Source organism: Engraulis encrasicolus, chromosome 14 (genome assembly GCF_034702125.1).
Source record: "Engraulis encrasicolus isolate BLACKSEA-1 chromosome 14, IST_EnEncr_1.0, whole genome shotgun sequence".
Classification (NCBI taxonomy): domain Eukaryota; kingdom Metazoa; phylum Chordata; class Actinopteri; order Clupeiformes; family Engraulidae; genus Engraulis; species Engraulis encrasicolus.
Genome location: NC_085870.1, coordinates 43318918 through 43339736, shown reverse-complemented (window position 1 = coordinate 43339736; position 20819 = coordinate 43318918). Strand labels below are relative to the sequence as shown.

The window sequence follows — 20819 nt, the reverse complement described above, 5'->3', positions numbered from 1 at the left end:
TTGAGAAACACCCAGTGACTGACATTAAGACATTTTATGAAATAAATGTTTGAACAAGAGTAAAAGAGAAACCTGCCCCCAGCCAATGCATGTGATGTGAGAATGTGTGTTTGGAGCCCCCTGCAGATGTCCATAAATACTGCGGGAGGATAAACACAGACAATCAGACAGACAAGGGGGTACATTCTAATATGCGGACTCCCGTCCTCTCTTGCTCCCTTGCATGCTTGTGGCCTTGTGGTGACGTAACAGACGACAGAAATGTATTTCGAAATCTTCTAATGCAATCGGTATGGTGAATGAAGAATACGCCACAAGCACAGACCGAGGACGGGAGTCTGCATATTGGAATCCACCGAAGGTCCATTCAATACCTGGGCCAATCCCCTCCTGGGGACCAAGTAATGAATTCCTGATTACAAATATGTGTGTCAGAACTGAAATGAAACAAAACAAAATAAAACAGCAGTGTGTATTATGCGACTTATTCAACTGCATTTAAATACGATCATTGGGAAGTGTCCTTACCTTTCGGTAAAGTGTACATTTTGTTCACAACTTGACATCTTGACAGATACATGTATGCTGTACAATATAAACACATTTGTCTTGTCCCGCAGCGCGTAAAAAGGACGTACGGTTGACTAAAGAGCAGGAGAGCCGTCTGCCGTCCCATTGGTTGAAGAGCAAGGGTGCCCACAACACCATGGCTGACGCCTTATGGAGGCTGCGAGACCTCATGCTCCGCGACTCCATCAACATTAGTCAGACGTATAACCTTCAGAACATCTAATAACCATTCCTGATCTCATGCCCCCCATCAGCAGAGGCGGAGGGGGGGTGGGGGGAGCATTGTAGTATTAATGTTGTAATACTGTAAGTTCAATTTGTCATTGTTTTTTCTTTGTTTGTTTTGTAAAGAATTGTCTCATTTAGTCGGTTGCCTTGGGCTAGCGTTCATGCTGTTTTTTGTATGCATTTTCAATGTTCTTGTATGCATTTGGAACTGTTGTTCTGTCATGGAAGACAAACATTTTCATAAAATGTTAAAGAAAAGCTGTGTTGACTTTTTTCTGTCCTTTGTTCATTTTGACATTCTACCGTACCTACATATTGGCAGGGCGGCTGCCAGGTTTAGTGAAAGAAAGTGAAAGCCCCATTGAGAAACTCCAACTCCCATTGTCATTGTGACACAGCACACAAGTGCACACTGCACACAGCGAAATTGCATGTATGCCTCACCCGTGCAAGGGGGCAGCCCTCAGTGGCGCCCAAAGGGAGCAGTGCGGAGGGACGGCACCATGCTCAGGGTACCTCAGTTATGGAGGATGGGGGAGAGCACTGGTTGATTACTCCCTCCACCAACCTGGCGGATCGGGAGTCGAACCGGCAATCTTTCTTTGGGCTACAAGTCTGACGCCGTAACCGCTTACCTATGACTGCCCTGAGCCCCCCCCCCCCCCCCCACCAACAATGCAAAATTTAAATTAGGACCCAATTCTGTGCCCCCTCTCTCCTTGGGCCCGATACAACTGACCCCTTTGCCCGCCCCCAACCCCCAAGCCTGTCAGCTTCCCTGGCTGCATACGGGCAAAGTTTATTTTAGAAAACCCATGGTTGGTACATTTCTATTGGATACATAATATGTAATTGTTTGTGAGACTGGAGAAGGCAGCAGAAATCAGCTGCCTGCTGCATCTAGCCCTCTTTTCTAGACAGCTTCACACACTCGCTCTGAGAATGCGCGAAGAGTTGAGGTCCCTTTTGCGCATGCCTCAAATCGTGACCGCGTAGTTGTTTGAGACATTTGAAAGCTGGGCAAACTCTTGCGCTGTCATCGCTAGCCGGTTAGTTCATTGAATTGGAAAGCTGGGTAAGGCCTACGTAATTGATTTTAAATACAAATTTAAGCTGTATATCTTAACAAGTTGTTTCTGCTTCAGATGCACAATGTTATGTTGTCCAACGATTGCATTATGAATTTACCGTAACTTGATGATCACCCTCGCTTTATAGCAAAGCCGCTGTTGAAGCAGAATTAGCGACCAGCAAGCTAACTTTAGCAGGATTATGTACTTCGCCTTGTAAGGTTCTTTATGTAAAATAACCTGAATAAACGTAATGGGCAGAAGTAATGTTTCACAGCAAGATTCAAACATCACCGTCAAACTGCATTGTCCGTTAAACGGTGCCAGATGCCAGTAGCATGTTTGACTGCGATGGACCCATCCCACATGATTCGTCAACGCAAACAAGTTTATGAAGGGCTAACGCAGCCAGTTAGCTTTTTTGCAAATGAGATTTCTATGGCCCTGTTCAGTTTTCAATCTTCAGCATATCCCATCTCATAGCTGTGATTTAGTGTAGAGTAGCAAGTAAACCTGCTTGAATGCATATGTTAAACAAATCTTAAAGATTTCTAGATTATACATGTCAGAGGGCTAGCCATCTGCTGTTATATGCTATACACTGGTTAGCTAATATTAGCTACCGTATTTCTGCACGCCCATGCTCGTGAACCGTTGTACGTGAGTGGTATCGGACAGCTAGCCACACGAATAGCCTCATTAAATGCTACTTTTAAATGTCAAGTTGTACAGTTGAGATATACCAGCAATGGCAAAGGCGTGGTTTCGCTACTGTACACAAGTCAGTCCGATAAACTAAAGTTGATCCGATGGAGAGGTGTTGATGGAGTAACATTGCTTGCTAGTTCGAACAGAAACTTAATTTAGGCCAGCTAACTTGGGACAAGTATCCAAACATCATCCCTATTTCAAAAAGTAACATTTGGTTACAGATGTCATTTAATGCGTGTGTTTGAAGGCATGTTCGACAGTCTTGGTTTATTGGTGATTCATAGGCTAATGTTTCAGAGGTAAACTAGGCCTACATGAAGCAGAGTAGTTCTAGCGGGTGAATTTGGCATATGACAGTAAACCAGAGGGGAGGCAGCCGGTGCTTGTTATGATTATCCATACCGCGTTTGGTTTGTTGACAGTTTTTGTGTCTGGATGTTCCACCCCATGGTGTGTGTTTAGCTTATCGGAACTGATAATTGATATGATATTTTACACACAGGGCACCATGGAACTCAATGAAGGGAATCTCGGCACCCTGACTGATTTCCTGAGAAAGACGCTGGACCCAGATCCTGCTGTCAGGCGGCCAGGTATCTCCACCCAAAAGCACTTGTGTGGCCCACTTTTAAAAACATCCAGTTAGAGTTTGGGGGTAGTTATTTGCGATTATGATTACTAATTTCTGCTTTAATTTCATCAGCTGAGAAGTTTTTGGAATCCGTGGAGGGAAACCAGAACTATCCCATACTTCTACTCACATTGCTGGAAAAGTCCCAGGACAATGTCATCCGTGTGTGTTCAGCGGTCACATTCAAAAATTACATAAAGAGGAATTGGCGGATAGTGAGTATACATGTACTTCTTACTTCTCTATTGATGGATTAAATTGCACATTGGTGCGCTGTAATCCCCCTGTGTATGATTTGTACAATCTCTATCCATTGCCTTGATTCTCACCAAGTTGCTTGAATATTATTTTTTCCCCAACTAGATCGAAGATGAACCTAACAAAATATCTGAATCCGACCGGACAGCCATTAAAGCAAACATCGTAACTTTGATGCTCAGTAGTCCTGAGCAGATTCAGAAACAGGTAAGCTCAAACTGCACAGTGCACACATCTGAAATTTGCTGCTGATTTACTTTGTTTTAGTTTGTTCATTGTGGTATAGGTAACCTGACATGACACCAACCCCGCCGACATTTTTGTAATTATTGGTGTTGCTGGTGCCATGCCGCCTGTTGATATTTGTGTAACTGGTATTGTCTAATGGGGTCTCTGTTTTGCAGCTGAGTGATGCCATCAGCATAATCGGCAGAGAGGACTTTCCTCAGAAATGGCCAGACCTGCTGACTGAGATGGTGAACCGCTTCCAGAGCGGAGACTTCCACATCATCAACGGCATTCTCCGAACCGCACACTCACTTTTCAAGAGGTGGGATATTTTTTCCCCCTACTTAACTTGTTGTTTAATCTGACCTGGATGAATGAATATCTTTACAGACGCGATAAGGAACTATGTTGAGGGACATGCACACAAACACAATGTGAGAACACATGTAACTTATGATACTATTGTTTCCACAGATATCGCCATGAATTTAAGTCCAATGAGCTCTGGACCGAGATCAAACTCGTACTGGACACGTTTGCACAGCCGTTGACAGAGCTTTTCAAGGTACATCTATTTCCTCAGGCTACTTAGGGAGTGGGCCTCTGCACAATTATATTGACTGACGTATCATGAGGCCAGCTTGTGTAGGCAGTCATGATTGACCTCAAATGTGTGAATATTTCTGGTGGACGGTGGACTAATTTTGTCTCGTTTCTGTTCAAGGCTACAATTGAACTTTGTCAGACTCACGCCACAGACGTCAACGCCCTGAAGGTCCTCTTCTCCTCCCTCACCCTAATCTCCAAACTTTTCTACAGTCTCAATTTCCAGGTAAGTTACAGTACTTTCCATTCTGCGTTTAAGATAACTACAGCTCATAAGATGGTGTATAATGCTAATAGATGTTAAAAACTGATGCTGATGATAAGTGTTCTGTCATTTGTTCGTGTACCCTGTAATCTTTAGTCTTTGGTTGTTCTTAAAATATAGAATTCATTTTAAAATACTTCTCCACACCTTCAAGGCTATCCACAATCTTGCCCCCCCTTATCTTTCTAATCTTATTCACATTGCTGTTCCCTCCCGCCCCCTCCGTTCCTCTTCCTCCATTCTCCTCTCTGTCCCCTCTGCCTGTCTTAATACCATGGGGAATAGAGCTTTTAGCTGCTCTGCTCCTCAGCTGTGGAATGCCCTTCCCCCTGACATCCGCAATATTGACTCTCTGCCCCTTTTCAAATCCAGGCTAAAAACCCATCTGTTTCAAATAGCCTATTCTTTATGATTCTTAAACTCTGTTTTATTTTATTTTATTTTCATATTTAAAAAAAAAAAAAAATTGTATTCATTTATTTATTTTTGTTTAAAATTCTGTTTATGTGTCTTGTTTTATTTTTGTTTCTGTCTGTACAGTGTCCTTGAGAGTTTTGAAAGGCGCTTTCAAATAAAATGCATTATTATTATTATTTTATTAAAAGGATCTGCCGGAGTTCTTTGAAGACAACATGGAGACGTGGATGTCTAATTTCCATAACCTGCTGACTTTGGATAACAAGCTTCTTCAGACAGATGTGAGTACACCGTGCTGAGGTTGTAGCCTAGTAAACTCGCCCCTCCGGCCAGCGGGCAAAGTGATTTTTGCCTGCGAATGGGTCTAGCCTTGGACAATGCCCTGAAACTGACTGCCCAATCGCAACACACCAGATTTGATTTGTTTTGAATCTTTGGATGCAACTTGGACAGGGTTTTTAGGGAGTGACGACAAAGCGTTGTCTAATAGGCACAGGCACAGTTTGAAAAACAACGGGTTGTTCTCATCATCAATCTTCCAATGTCTCATTGATCGGACCCAAACTAAATATTCACATAAATCTCACATTTAGTCTGGCTTGTCCGGCTTCTGAGGTTTGACATTTAAGAAAAGATATATTGTGCAGACTGTATGTAGTGGACACGTCTTGGTCTTTCATTTCTCGCCATACATGCACGTTGTATCCCTGAGTTTAATACAACATGACCTAAGCATCACCAATAAGCAAAGTAATTAATATATTTTTTATTCCCGAACTAGATAAAGGTGTCAAGCAGCATGTACACAAGTAGGACTGGGTACCGAAATTCGGTTCCTTGATGGAGCCGAAAGAAAGGCTAAGGTTCTACTTGGCATCGAAACGTGCCTTGTCTGTCGGTTCCGCGTTTCGGTTCCCAGATATTCATCACGTCAGTTATCATTTCACATTTAAAACCCTGGAACTTTGTCAAAACGGCAGTCGCATATTTATCGTAAAAATTGGCAACATTAATTGTGATCACATTCGGGCTTGCAGAGACTGCTGGCAGGCTACAACCCCCTTTTAAACAGTTGGTCAAATCATCTGTGGATACTGTTACGAGAGAAACTACCATCAGTCTTTAATTTGTGTAGGCTTACCGAGAAGAGAAGAGTAGCCTATAGTTCTAGTTCTGTCTGGGGCTGATGCAAAACTTCATGCTGGTTCAGTTTGTGATGAGGTAAATTCGCACGATTGACTGAGCGTTTACCATGAACATCGTTTGAACTGACGCTGCGATGCAAAGAGAAGGCACACCCACGCCTTCGGTCCGAAGCTTGAGAATGAGAGCTCGTATTTTCAAGGAACTTGAATTCTTGGTGGTATCTGGTATAAAATGTACTGGCAGGTAGTTTCATAAGCAAGACCCTCTAGCTCAGGGTTTCCCAAACTGTGGTGCGTGCACCCCTGGGGGTGCGCGGCCTGCCATAAGGGGGTGCGCGAGCTAAATAGAGCAATGGTGGATATGTGAGTTTTCATTCAGCATTAATGAACATTAAGTAGTTGTATGGTGAATTGTATGCTGGAAGGGTCCATCTGAAGTGTAGTTTAACTCCTAGACTATTCAGACTATTGGAAAAGAGGATTCCCCAAATCAACTGGGCATAATGTGCAGTGAATCTTTCTTCTGTGGCCATTAGCACACCAAAATCTTTGCTTAGGGGGTGCGCGAACCACACTGAAATGTACAAGGGGGTGCGCAGGGGAAAAAGTTTGGGAACCGCTGCTCTAGCTGATGCAGAGCCCTATACGGCTGTGGGCTCCTGGAATAAGAGTGGGTGTGGCAGGCTCGTCAGGGTAACGACAGCCGTGGGTTTTGTCTTGCTATAGTTATACATACTACTACTGCCATAAGTGTAAATGGACAAAGCCATATGAAATGTGAAAAGTTACAGCTGTTTTACAATTACATTGTAGCAGGGCGAATTGTTGCACCTGACTTTCTTGCCGTGTCCCTCTCGGGCCGTGAAGGGGAGCGAATAGCATAGAGCAGATATTGGAGGAGAATGAAAAATATTTCACGTCACCTCAAGGCCTATTACTGACTCTTGTTCTAGCTGCCAGTTCTGTGAGGCAGAGATTCAGACTGCGTAGCAGATTATTCTGATTTCTCACGTAGCTTCCCATCGCTGGGAGAACATCTTTCACCAGAGACAAAGACGTGCAGCACGAAATGGGTTGGATTTAGAATGTAGATCATAGTTCTTGATTTAAAACAACTTTTAAACTTCCCGTGGACTTCAACTGGATAATGAGGGAGGCTCGGTGGTTTGTTATGATTTTTTAAAATGTCGTCATCCCGAGTGTTTATAAAATAGAAACCGAAAATTGCACCGTCAGGAACCGGCATCGAAATGAAGGTTCTGGAACTGGAACCGAAACCGAAAAATTCTGATCGGTACTCAGCCCTATACACAAGCGCACACACATTGCACTAAATCATGTATCATTTGTTTACTCGGTCATCTGCATGCATGAATGCATTCGGTAATAGGTATAGTGAAAGAACATTGTAATTCTAATCGCTCAATGTCTTGCACGTACAATGGTGCCCTATATCTGATGTGTTGCTGTGTATCTCTGCTTCCAGGATGAGGAGGAAGCTGGCCTCCTGGAGCTCCTGAAGTCTCAGATCTGTGACAACGCTGCTCTCTACGCCCAGAAGTACGACGAGGAGTTCCAGCCTTACCTGCCCCGCTTCGTCACGGCCATCTGGAACCTTCTGGTCACCACAGGACAGGAGGTCAAGTACGATCTGGTGAGCAAAAGCATCTCTTTTTTTAATATTTATTATCTTTTTGCCACTGGATATAGTCTGTATTTCAAATAATGGCCCTGATGAAGGCCAGACGGCTGAAACCGGTCAGCGTTTTTAAGTTTGTTAACCCCAATGTTAAATAAAGGGTTTTTAATATAACTACAGCCTTGACTTAAAGGAGAGTGCTTTGGATTCAGTCATCTTTCTAATATTTTGCAACAATTTTACTTTGTGGAAAGGCATGAACTGTGTTTCTCCCCCTATTAATCTGACATGGGGTTTGTCTTCCACGCAGCTTGTGAGCAATGCCATTCAGTTCCTGGCGTCAGTGTGCGAGCGGCCGCACTACAAGCATCTGTTTGAAGATCAGAACACACTCACGAGCATCTGTGAGAAGGTCATCCTCCCTAACATGGAGTTCAGAAGTGAGTTGAACAGGCGTTTTCATTTTTTATTTCTTTATTTTCTGTCTATAACTAAAATGACAATGAAACTTTGTAAGGAAGTGTTTAAGTTGGCAAGCTCCCCTAATGAGACTCTTCTCTTCTCTTGCAGGTGCTGATGAAGAGACCTTTGAAGATAACTCTGAGGAATACATCAGACGAGACCTCGAGGGCTCAGGTAATTAAAAGACCACCAGGGTTCCCACACGTCCTGGAAAACCTGGAAAACCTGGAAATTTAGAGATGTGTTTTCAAGTCCTTGAAAGTCCTGGAAATTCACCAAATGTCCTGGAAAAAAATATTTGTCCTGGATTTTTTTCCCTTCAACTTTTTCCCGATTTTGTTTGTGGTATAATTTTTTACTCTTCTCCGAGTCTAGACATGACGATTCAATTTATATCCACCTATTGAATACATTATTGTCCACACACACACACACACACACACACACACACACACACACACACACACACACACACACACACACACACACACACACACACACACAGTTTGGTCAAGTTGCCATTTTTGATTGCACTTATATGTAACCGAGTGGATATTTCGTTTAATTACTCAGGATAATAATTAACACCCTGTGGTTTATAGTTGCACGACTACGCCACTGGGGGACTTCCACCCCAGAATATATTTGATCACAACTAGTAAAGGCAACACAGGTTCGTTGTACACTACCCAGAAACGAGGATCCCAAATGATTATTATTTTCTTTATTACTTTCAATTACAGGTGTTAATAAATAAAATGTGCAAACGACAAATTCAACACTCATCCACGCTCACGCACTCACACGCACACCAAGGCCACACAGCACACTAGCCACAAAGGTGAGGTTACAGGAGATGATAGGCCAAATTCCCCGCCCACAAATACCATCAATAGAATAAAAGGAAAATAAATCACAGCAAATCAGTAACGTAAATAAACATGCAAATAAATCCACAGGTAATCAAACATCACGAGACACAAATAAGAAACATGCAAAACACTGCAACCGAAAATTAAAAAGGAAATTTCCACTCATGAGTGGCATTTAAGAGTAGGACAAGGCCACGAAATCCTGTTTGCCAACAAAACGGGCAGCTAGTGCATCTACGAGTGACCACAAGTAGCTGCGCTCCTGCACAGTGTCTTCAGTGCGCCTCGCACACAACATCAAAGACAGACAGAGTTCAAGTCTAATAATAAGGACTTCTCCCCAAACAAAACGACAGCTGGGCGGGGGCGTAGGGCACGTCACACCGAGTCCTTGCCCTGGAGGCCGCTGGCGAGAACCACAAATGCAGAAACACTCCAGTCATTAACTTGCACGGGAACAGAATACACTTCACTGAAGGTGCGTGTCAAGAATACCCACCGTAATGCACTTTGTGCGGTCGTACCCAACTGCTTCAGAGGGGTCACCAAGCCACCCAGGTTGTCCCACGACCAGGTTATCTGACTAAAAGCACAAAGTGGGTCAGGCACCAGCCATAACAGAATATAGAAACCAATTACGCGTGGGTGTTGCCGCAACTTACCCTAGGCAGAAATGTAGCGCCGCTTCGCACAGCTTATGTGCGCGCTATACATCAATGCCCGTTTAACGGCGGGTCAATATACGATGCTCTAACGCGGCCCCCAGCAAACAACACGGCGTGCCCTCGCCAAAGGTCTGGTCGGAGCGGAAGACGTCAGCCCCGAAGGAACTGGCGTCTCCCCCTTTATAGCCTTCTGCCCGCCTCCCAGCTGTCAGTCAAACCGAACACGGTTCCCAAGCAGGTGCGCCCTGCTACATATACACAGTCATATTCTTTGACTCAGTGTTACCAAAAGTCGCTAGAAGTCGCTAGTTGGCTTGCTGAAAAGTCGCTAGCTGATATCATGGCGTTATATATCTCTCGAAAACCTGCTTACGGTCATAATAGGCCTACAAATAGGCAGTGCTAGCACTTCCTTACAAAAAAATGTACTGCTATCTTTTTTGGAGATCAGAGCTTTCAGTCTCACTAGCCACTTTGAAAGCTAGTTTGATCTTTGGTGTGATAAATCACAGTAGTCGCATCAATTGTTTGTATGCAAGAATATTCCAGAGAAAAAGAAACTGGCAACAAAACTGGCTTGCAGAATGACAGAAACCACTGGCCACAATGGTTGGTGAGCAAAAAAAGTGAAAGTCAAGTCTTGTGGAGAATGCATTTAAATCCAAGTACTCTAATTTTTGCGATAAGCGAGAGACTATTAAGGTATTAATTTGATAATGTGACATTAATGTGAGTTTACATTGCACTTTCATTTAATTCCGAATAAACGTTTTGTGGATCAGAAAGCATTTCAGTTGAACAGAGGATGCACGTGCTGGGCTTGCGAAATTTGACATAGGGGTGTGGTCGCCAAGCTCCAGCAGATTCCTACTAGCGGGACAGCTGGTGATCTTCAACCGCAACCCAGGTCAATACCTTTGGAGAAAGAACATAGAATGGATAAGAACGCTTATTCGCAGGAAATTGCATTGGCCACGGTGTAGTACGGGGGCGTAGCCCAGGGACACCATGCGCAGTGGATGCAAGGCCATGATCGATAAAAATTGTGACACTGGAAACTCCGCAATTTGAATTGCATTGTGGGTGCGAGGAGCTGCTGCTAGTTCCGGCCCGGTCAAAATAGGATGTCCTGTCGTCAATGTTCAGTTTGTGGTTAAATTACAGCTGTCATTCAGCCTTAATTACAGCTGACACAAATTCACTATGTCCTATGACCTGTTCCACACTCCAGCCCTGGCGGTAGTGGCTTTGCATTTTACCTTGCCGCCAGTACTAAGCAAATAACGTACATTGGATAAGAAGTATCACTCAATGGAAAATGCATTGGGTTAGGTGTAGTCCGAGGACATTGCTTAAAGACACTGTGCTCATGGTCAGTGGGTGCAACGCCATAATGGATAAAATCTGAACTCTGTAACTTTGCAAAATTGGTCAAGAGAGGAGATCCAGTTGTCAGTGTTTAATGTAATCCCTCCTATCACTAGTCTCCTTAGTACTAACTGCAGAAGAAGAAAGTGACTCCCCTTGCGGCCATGCCATACTATGCTCTTATGACGTCTTTGGACGTACCCTCTTCCCTAACACACTGTACTCATTCATTACAACTCATTTCAACCTTAAAGTCACATTGTCTCTAAAATGCATTGTGTGTCGCTGTGTATGTCCAAATTGTGGGTCCGACGGATGAAATATCCGTCCTGAATTATCCAAAAATAGTCCTGGAAATGTCCTGGAAATGTCCTGGAAAAAGATTTTTGAAAAAGAGTGGGAACCCTGACCACCCATTTGTCTTCTCAGCACTGATGGTGCAGATAATGCCCCTTATTACTGTCCCTTATTACGGTAAGCCATGTGGCTGCAAGCCATGTGTTTAGTTTTGTCAGCAAAGCTTTTTTGTTTCCAATGCTGATATTTACATGCGCTTAGCCAATTTGTGAAGGAACACTTGCGTGCGGCATCGGAGCATGCCTTATGAAGTGCTGACATGTTTAAAAGTTAAATTAGTCTGTGCTGAGGTAATACATTTAAAACTGGTATGATGGTCTGTGCTGGATTTGCTGATGAGAGAGCTCTGCATAGCAGGGATCAAAGCTTTAACAACCTCGTGGTACTAGAGATAAGATTCTAATAATATACAGTATTGTGCAAAATTGAATGGCCTTTTTTGCAGACACTGACATTCATGGAGGCATCAGGAAAATAATGAGAGTTGTCTTTGCAATCAATTGCAATTGACGGCAACCATCACTGCTGCTCCTTTAATTCCCCGTCACTGACATTCGTGTATTCATTCCTCTGTTGGACAGACATCGACACGAGGCGAAGGGCGGCGTGTGACCTGGTGCGGGGCCTGTGTAAGTTCTTCGAGGGCCCCGTGACGGCCATCTTCTCTGGCTACGTGAACACCATGCTGTCAGAACACGCCAAGAACCCCGGCGCCAACTGGAAACACAAGGACGCCGCCATCTACCTGGTCACCTCACTGGCCTCCAAGGCCCAGACACAGAAGGTACTTATTTGTCTGTTAAAGAAAATGAGGAATCCAGGCTCTTCTATTAGATGATTTACATCTTAATTTAACCTGGTTTACTCCTGAACCAGCTTTGTAGTATAGGCCCCTGCATTCATTGTTGAATGTTGGTGTTGTATGTGTGGTCTGGAAATGTGCTTGTGTTTCTAATGCGCTGTTGTGTCTGTTTTGTGCCTGTAGCACGGAATTACACAAGCCAATGAGTTGGTGAACCTGACCGAGTTCTTCTGCAACCACATTCTTCCGGACCTGAAATCTGCAAATGGTAAGTCGTGTAGTTTTTCAGTCGCTACCCCCCCAATTATTACACTCTCTGTGTGAGTGGGTAACACATTTTATTTATTTCATTTCTGCAGTGAATGAATTCCCTGTGCTAAAAGCTGACGCCATCAAGTATGTTATGATCTTCAGAAGTCAGGTGAGTTGCCATATTTCCTCATGCAAAAAATGGTTATCAAAACGGCAATGAATGAGCTTCTTTTTCTTTTTTTCGCCCCAGTCGGCTAACCTTGTGTTCTGGTGTTCTTCTAAGTTGTATAAATGGTTATATTCTACCGGTCTCTTCACCTCCTCAAGGAGGATAGATGATATGTTATTCACTCTCCTCCACCTCCTCCAGCTCCCCAAGGAGCAGCTGCTGCAGGCCATCCCCCTCCTGGTGGCCCACCTGCAGGCAGAGAGCGTGGTGGAGCACACCTACGCAGCACACGCCCTGGAGAGGCTCTTCACCATGAGGGGGCCCAACAACTCAACACTGTGAGTCAAGATTGCTGAGTGTTTACCTGTGAACAACGGGCGGGGTATTCACCGAAGCTGGTTCCATAGTAAAACAGGTTGAGAACCTTGAGGTTCCGGTAAATCGGCTACTAAAGCCTGGAGCCTTCATTTTCTTAGCTAAATCACACATGTGAGCTATCTATTAGCGGGTTTACCACTTCCTGTATTTTAACGTAGCCAGGCTTATCCCATAATGCGTACCTCCGGGACATTTGAATTGCGTACCTCCGGGACATTCAAATAATAACCGATTCCAAATTGTTTGCTGCAAGTTGGCGCCCCCTGTGTGAACATTGCACTGTTTGTGCTGCCTGTCATGCTAGCCAAATATGGGGTGCTGTGGGGGTAATTTCTAAACCTTTCATGTTAAACAATTTGCACACCGCAGAAATGTGACGTCACGTTATAAACCATCCGACAACAAGCCCACAAGGGTTGCCATCAAAACTATATGCATGATTCACACATTATTGGCATGGGAACATTACAAAACACCTTTATAAGCAGCCTTTCACTTACCTCTCGTTGGTATGCGCTGATCTGCGAAGAGTCAATGGCCGATATTCCCTTATATGAAGGAATCGTCTTCTCTAAAACAGTCACTATTTGTTACCCGGATGTACCTGCTGACGTCCACATTGCCATAGTTTGCAGAGGGAAAAAAATGTTGGGTTGCATACTGAACCAAATTTTCAATTCGCAAACGCTCAGACGGGCACCGTTCTCTATCGACCTGAAAGAGCTTATATTGTTTTTGTGTTTGGTGTTGCAGCATCTCCCCTGCAGAAATGTCTCCCTTCACGGAACAGCTGCTCAGCAACCTCTTCAAAGCCCTCAGCATTCCCGGCTCATCGGAGAACGAGTACATCATGAAGGGTACTTTTTTTTAGATTGGAGATATGGGTGCTTAAAATACAATATGGTAGTTCCAATTGAACCAAAGATTGTATGCATGTTTTGGTTATAGTTGAAAGTAATTTTTTGTTGTTGCATTTCTTCTGCAGCAATCATGCGCAGCTTCTCCTTGCTGCAGGAAGCCATTGTTCCTTACGTCCCCACTCTGATTGGACAACTCACACACAAGCTCCTTCTCGTCAGCAAGGTATGTTGAACCACATTGGTGCCATCTCAATGCCTAGTGTTCTAGCCTTGCTAGGACGTGAAGCGCCTGGTGATTGGATACCCCGTGGAGTTCATCAAAGAGTATCCAATCACCAGGCGCTTCACGTCCTAGCAAGGCTAGAACACTGGGCATTGAGAAAAAGCCATTGGTTGACGTACAAGGAAGATAGAGATGCACACTCACTGTTGTTGCACGTACCTGCAGGTGAAGGTAGGTTTCTTTCTGTAGATGCTAAGTGTGTGTGTGTGTGTGTGTGTGTGTGTGTGTGTGTGTGTGTGTGTGTGTGTGTACACTTTTTGTCCTCCAGAATCCCAGCAAGCCCCACTTCAACCACTACCTGTTTGAGTCCCTCTGCCTGTCCATCAGGATCACCTGCAAGGCCAACCCCACCACCGTCAGCAGCTTTGAGGAAGCCCTCTTCCCCGTCTTCACTGAGATACTGCAGAGTGACGTACAAGGTGATGACGGGGACATTTCACAATGTCTGTGGCTGACCATGTGTTTTATGTGTTATGTGCTATATTTTACCATGGTAGTAGCACTGAGCCCTGCCCTGCCCTGCTCGGGCCAAGAAAGAAAATATGATGAGTCCTTTTGAGGTTGCTTTCCGTTTCTAGTGTCCTCTCAACATGGACACAATATTTAGTTGGTGTTTATGTACCCGCCCATTTATCCTCCATGGTACAAAAAGCGTTTCCTTTTCTACGCAAAACAAATAATGATGTGAATATAAAAATCTCTGCTCTGTTGGATAGTGTTGTCATTTTAAAAAATATTTTTGGGAGCTTTTTTGCCTTTATTTGACAGGATAGTGAAGGTTATGACAGGAAGTGAATGGGGAGAGAGAGACGGGGAAGGATCGGTAAAGGACCTGGGCCGGGAATCGAACCCGGGTCGGCCGCACAGCAAACGAGTGCCCTACCATTTGTGCCACGATAGGGCCGGATGGTGTTGTCCTAACACTGCCTTTTCATACTCTTTCTCCAGAGTTTGTGCCATACGTGTTCCAGGTGATGTCTCTGCTGCTGGAGATCCACACCAGCTCCATCCCCTCCTCCTACATGGCCCTGTTTCCCCACCTGCTGCAGCCCACGCTGTGGGAGCGCACCGGCAACATCCCGCCTCTGGTGCGCCTGCTGCAGGCCTACCTGGAGAAGGGAGGCGCCAGCATCGCCAGCAACGCCGCCGACAAGATCGTAAGTCAGGGCTTTGAAGTGGCTGGTTTGGAAATGTTACGATTTTGTGATTGATTTCAGGTGATTTGCAATGGAAAATCTGGAAAAACATTTTATTGATTGATTAATTAATTTTTATTTTTTATTTGTTTTTTTCCACAAAATGTTTTTATTTGATTTTTTTAAGCAACTGGTTAGCTCAGAGTAGAAAGAGGGGAGGGATAGGGGAGACGTGACACAATAGACACGTGACTAGGAATCTAGGAATCAAGCATTTCCTTTAGTCAATAAGTCTGTTCCATGAGTCATGTTGACAGTTCCGCATAAAAAATGTCTTTAAAAAAAAAGAAGAAGAGGATCCAGGATCACATTGACAAGTCATGGGAAGGCTTTCAGTTAGTTGCTGCCATTCTTATCACAGAGATGTTTAATTTAAACAATTTTAAGTTCAGTTCCTACATTATATTTAGCAGATGCTTCTGTCAAAAGCAACTTTGAAACGTAAACTACCATACTGTTGCCTTTTGTAAAATAATTATTATTATGTCGTACTGTTTGGGTTTGTCTTTGAACTCTGACCTCTTGATTCCTGTGTTTAGCCGGGGCTGCTGGGAGTGTTCCAGAAGCTGATTGCCTCCAAGGCCAATGACCACCAAGGCTTCTACCTGCTCAACAGCATCATTGAGCACATGCCACCGTAAGTTAAACCCCCTCCTTTTTTCAGTCACCAATAGGTTCACAATCCATGCACCCCTGATGTCTCAAATGTCTTATACAGTGCTGGTATGCAACATTGCACTGATGAGAACATGTATTTCAGTCCTTATAAGTAGCTGACCATTTGCTAGTATCATGTCTGCCATTTATACTGGTTAGATCAGTTACACTATGCTTATCAGACTGTGCCTATTTCTGAGGATTTTAACATAAAGTTAGAGTAGGAAGAGTCAGCATTCAACTTTGTGCAAAATCCGTAGCAGAGAACTTCATTTGGCAGGATAGACCAACCAGGATGAAGCGATAAGCAGTTGCTGTGTGCATGTGATGTGAAAAGTCAGTCACATTGGGTCTCCTCTTCTGTGTGTCCACAGGGACTCCATCACTCAGTACAGGAAGCAGATCTTCATCCTGCTCTTCCAGAGGCTGCAGAGCTCCAAAACCACCAAGTACATCAAGAGTAAGTTATCTTAATGTTGGAAAAATTAGGAAAGCCAGTCACCATCTTCTACTTACGCTAGGGACACATACAGGTGAAGCGAAGAGAGTGTTCCATTCTGACAGCTCAACCTTCATCACGTCGTCGCGGCAAATCAAATGAAATGAAACGGTTGTGTTGTTGATTTGATTGGGCGCCGCAGGCGAAAAACGCTCCTCATTTGCATGATATTAAACTTGGTTGAATATTTTCGCTCCTGTTCACTTGCTCTCGCCTCCCTCATAGCAAGGAATGGCGAAGTTTGCTTCACTTGACCAAATTCGCTTGTATGTGTCCCTGGCGTTTGGGGGTTCCATTTTGACACATTAGTGGGTTTAACTTTGTCTTCCAGTTAGCAGTATAGGACTGTATGATTCCTAATGATATATTTCCTACGACAGGCTTCTTGGTCTTCATCAACCTTTACTGTGTCAAGTACGGAGCCATCGCCTTGCAGGAGATATTTGATTCCATACAGCCAAAGTAAGCAACTTAAGCATTATTTATAAAAAAAAAAAATGTTAAAGCGGAATGGCATCTCTATCTTTTGTTGTCTTGAGTCAGAATGTCATTGTTCGTGCATTGGTCTTTCACAGAATGTTTGGTATGGTCGTGGAGAAAATTGTCGTTCCAGAGGTGCAGAAGGTGTCTGGACCGGTGGAGAAGAAGATCTGTGCTGTGGGCATCACGAAAATCCTAACAGAGTGCCCGTCCATGATGGACACAGACTACACCAAACTCTGGTAGCGAATCTGAAACCACCTCCTTTCTAGTGTTTTGGCTCAGGTGTATTTTTTAGACTGGCATTTGTGTTGGAGAAAACCGTTGGTCACTTTTTAACAGCTTTTAAGAACAGGAGACCTCTAGTAGATTTTTTTTTTTTTTGCAGTATTGGAGTTTAAAATACCCTTGAAGTCTTCCTACTTCTAACACTGCCAGTATTTGTTGAAACGGGACACACACTCTGGACTCTGTCTGTGGATATTGCTGTTTCTTGTGGCACAGGCACCCATAATGTTTCCACTCTGCACCTTCTTCCTCTCCCATGTGTAGGACAAAGTGTAGCGCATGGAATTTTACCAAGTTATTATTATTATTATTTTTACCAAGAAAAATGCCCATCGAGAAGAAAAACTCTTTTTTTTAAGTGTCTTGACCAAGGGGTAGCAAAACTTATAAAATTAAAATGAAGAAAATTAAAAAATTTATGTAAGATATGTGGTATTATAATTAAAATCCCCATTCCTTGCATCACGCAGGACGCCGCTGCTGCAGGCTCTGATTGGCCTGTTTGAGCTGCCGGAGGACGACAGTGTGCCGGACGACGAGCACTTCATCGACATCGAGGACACGCCGGGCTACCAGACGGCCTTCTCCCAGCTGGCCTTCGCTGGCAAGAAGGAGCACGACCCCATCGGAGAGGCCGTCAGCAACCCCAAGATCCTGCTGGCACAGTCCCTGCACAAGCTCTCCACCGCCTGCCCCGGACGAGTGAGTAGAGTACAGTTACTTTATTTGATCCCCAGGGGGAGTTTAAGGAGTAGCCCCATCAGAGGAAATGTGCAAGAATGGGAAATTAAGTCCAGGGTTACACTTGTAGTATTCTATTACAAAATTCAGCCAAACTAAAATGTAACTAATTGGAAAAAAAAAAAAAGTTACAGAAGTAGTGGAAATGTTGCAAGCAAGTCCCAACCACTTTTTTTCCCCAAGTAACAACAACACCACACGTGTGTGTGTGTGTGCGCGCACATACACAGGCTACGCTAGTCAAAAGACTTTAGAGCTCTTTGTGTTCGTTTTGAATAAAACCATAGACCTCAACTTTATTTTAATGGAGAAATTGGATCAACAATCAAATAAACTGGTGCATTTCTTTACATGTACAGAATGTGAAATTTGAGGAAGTTTGGTAGGTTGTTGGGTTTTGAAGCGGCAAAAAGGCAAATAACCTCTAATAACACTGATGCCCGCTGCCAATTCTGAGTCTGAGAATTATTTTAATCTCATTGACCCTTGTGCATATTTCTTAAGATTCTTACCACCCAGACTTTTACAACAGCCGTCTAACTTATGTCATGCCAATTATAGTAATGGCTGATCCAGTTTAATCCATTTTTGCTGTGATCTTTACGGATGCTTGAGTTTTAAACACAAACAGGACTCACCAAAACAAAAACCTATTTTAAAACCACTGTTATAAAAAGTCTGTTGTGAAACCACTACTACACTAAGCCCCACTAAACCACGTAACTTCTACATATGTAAAACCTATACAGATTTAAAGGTGCGCTGTGCAGGAAATGGTCAAAAAAGGTACTGCAACTATGCTTCTCATTGAAACTGGGTTGCCTATTGCCAAATTTGATCTTTTCATGAAAGTTTAAAGTAATAAACTAATATATTTTCTAGTATGGCCCAAGTACAGTCATTTTTGCAGCTTAAAATGTCAATTTCTGGAAATTCAGGAGAATGGTGCGTTCTTACTGATACTTAGAAAGTTGCACGCAATATTCAATACTACTAAATATATCAAATCCATAAGTGGCTTGAGCCACAAAAGGCAAAGTGAATGCGTATTTGATCCTCTTAGCTCCACAGCTGATTAGTATAAAGCCTGTCATATGGGCCGCACACTAGTGGTTCCCAAAGGGATTTCCCCCTGTTTAGTGTGTGGAGTATGAACCCATGTGTTCACTTACACCAGTATTATTATCAGGGACTATTCACTGTGAGCACACATGGACTGTTATTTCAAGACATTGTAAACCTGTGTGATAAAAGCCCCATTTAGGATAATTCTTTGCATTCGTGGTTATGACCGTTGTAATTTGCATGGATGGCAAACGCCACAGTGCTAAAACAAAATTGCAGTCTGGGTTTCCCCCAGCAAGTAGTTGGTAATGCAACCCCCTTGACTACAAATACCTTTCACCTTGACAAGGCCTCCTGAAAAGGTCAAGATTTTGTGTTGAGTGTAATTTCCTACATTGCTTAACCGAAATGTATCCTTTTAGGAGTTTCAGCATCATATTTCATATGAAACTGCTCCAAAAAAAATCCAATTATCACATCCATTTGATAAAGGCTAAACCCTCAACACCTTGGCTAATGGGAATTCTGTTGACCCAAAACGGTACATCCATCAACACGTTTTCACTATTTTGCGTGCAGGTTCCCTCAATGATCAGCTCCAACCTCGATGCCTCGGCTCTCCAGTACCTGCAGAGCTACCTCCAGGCGGCCAACGTGCAGCTGGTGTGAGGAGCGGGGCACTGCTGAGTGGACCTCCTTACCCCACAGAAGAGAAGAAGAGCAGGGGCCCCACATGAGGAGCTCAGCTGTAGCTGTGAAGTGAAACTCTTGTCTCCAGTGGCGCCCACTGCTGGAGAGACAGACGTACACAAGGACCTGGACTTAAACCCCCCCCAACGAACACATAGCTCTGGATTTTTCTATTTTTGTTTTTCTTTTGCTTTGTTTTTCTTGACATTTCACTGAAGAAGAGACATAAGTGGGAAGCTGACTCCTCAACGGCTCTTTTGCGGGTTTAGGGATGTTTTTTACGAAAGAAAAAAGGATGAAATGGAAGGTGAAGGAGCATAAATGGACGACCAATGATCAGGAGCGAGACGCCTTACATGATTGCAGTGTTTTTTTGTTTTTGTTTGTCCTCTACTGTCCTGGGGGTCAATCAGCTTTTTTGCTGCTTTGCCCCGGCAGGTGGAAGCAGGACCACGTGACTAACATGGAACGCACTTGTGGCGTGTGCAAGCGTTAATCTGGTTTGTCTCGCTGCTGTTTTTTTTTTTACATCCCTTATTCTGTATTCCATCATTCATTAGGTAAAAAGGAATCACGCCTCTGCTCCTTTGAAAAAAGACTGATATAACAGACTCTTTCATTCATGACGTTGACATATTGACGGACCCTACTTTGCTGTGGGTTTGTGATGTTTCGATCAGAGATCTTAACAATCATTTGGGAAGCATTTATTATTATCATTTTTCTCCTCCCTCTGTCGTTAAGACTGCTTTTACTGCATTGGAGAGGACTTGACCTTTCTCAAAGCGCTAAAACTGAAAATGTCCTTTGTTTGTTCATTTCTTTTTTCTGTCGCATGTTTTGTCCCCTTTTTTTGTCTATAATGTCTGCTCTTAGTTTCCATCGCTGTTGTTTCTTTTAAAAAAAAAGGTAATAAAGAGAAGCACTTGTAATACTCTCTGGTATTGGCCATGGTGATTAGGGAGCT

The 20819-nt window shown here is 43.7% G+C and overlaps 2 protein-coding genes across 3 annotated transcripts in view; both read left to right on the top strand.

The window, feature by feature from the left end:
- The window catches only part of pbrm1 (polybromo 1), a 28790-nt gene extending 27724 nt beyond the window's left edge, over positions 1–1066 (top strand). For both annotated transcript variants that reach the window (XM_063215815.1, XM_063215814.1), the window contains exon 32: positions 621–1066. In XM_063215815.1, coding sequence (XP_063071885.1) covers positions 621–793 — 173 coding nt within the window. In that variant the 3' untranslated portion in view covers positions 794–1066. The remainder of the gene's footprint in view (positions 1–620) is intronic.
- A 727-nt stretch (positions 1067–1793) lies between these two features.
- Positions 1794–20786, top strand: cse1l (CSE1 chromosome segregation 1-like (yeast)). Its single transcript, XM_063215812.1, has 25 exons — positions 1794–1873; positions 3082–3172; positions 3283–3425; positions 3574–3675; positions 3873–4018; positions 4171–4261; positions 4421–4528; positions 5173–5265; positions 7616–7783; positions 8079–8208; positions 8339–8404; positions 12074–12276; positions 12478–12562; positions 12654–12715; positions 12917–13053; positions 13847–13950; positions 14079–14176; positions 14505–14655; positions 15185–15393; positions 15972–16069; positions 16464–16549; positions 16969–17050; positions 17164–17310; positions 17827–18058; positions 19742–20786. Exons 2-25 carry the CDS (start codon positions 3088–3090, stop codon positions 19829–19831), a joined length of 2916 nt encoding a protein of 971 aa, XP_063071882.1. The 5' UTR covers positions 1794–1873; positions 3082–3087; the 3' UTR covers positions 19832–20786.
- Positions 20787–20819: the final 33 nt, after the last annotated feature.

Bases quoted from the DNA above. Each gene is read 5' to 3' on its own strand.
- cse1l (XM_063215812.1), top strand. From the start codon at position 3,088: ATGGAACTCAATGAAGGGAATCTCGGCACCCTGACTGATTTCCTGAGA. The intron at 16,550-16,968 runs GTAAGTTATCTT...TTCCTACGACAG, and splicing joins AACCACCAAGTACATCAAGA to GCTTCTTGGTCTTCATCAAC. The intron at 17,051-17,163 runs GTAAGCAACTTA...GGTCTTTCACAG, and splicing joins TTTGATTCCATACAGCCAAA to AATGTTTGGTATGGTCGTGG.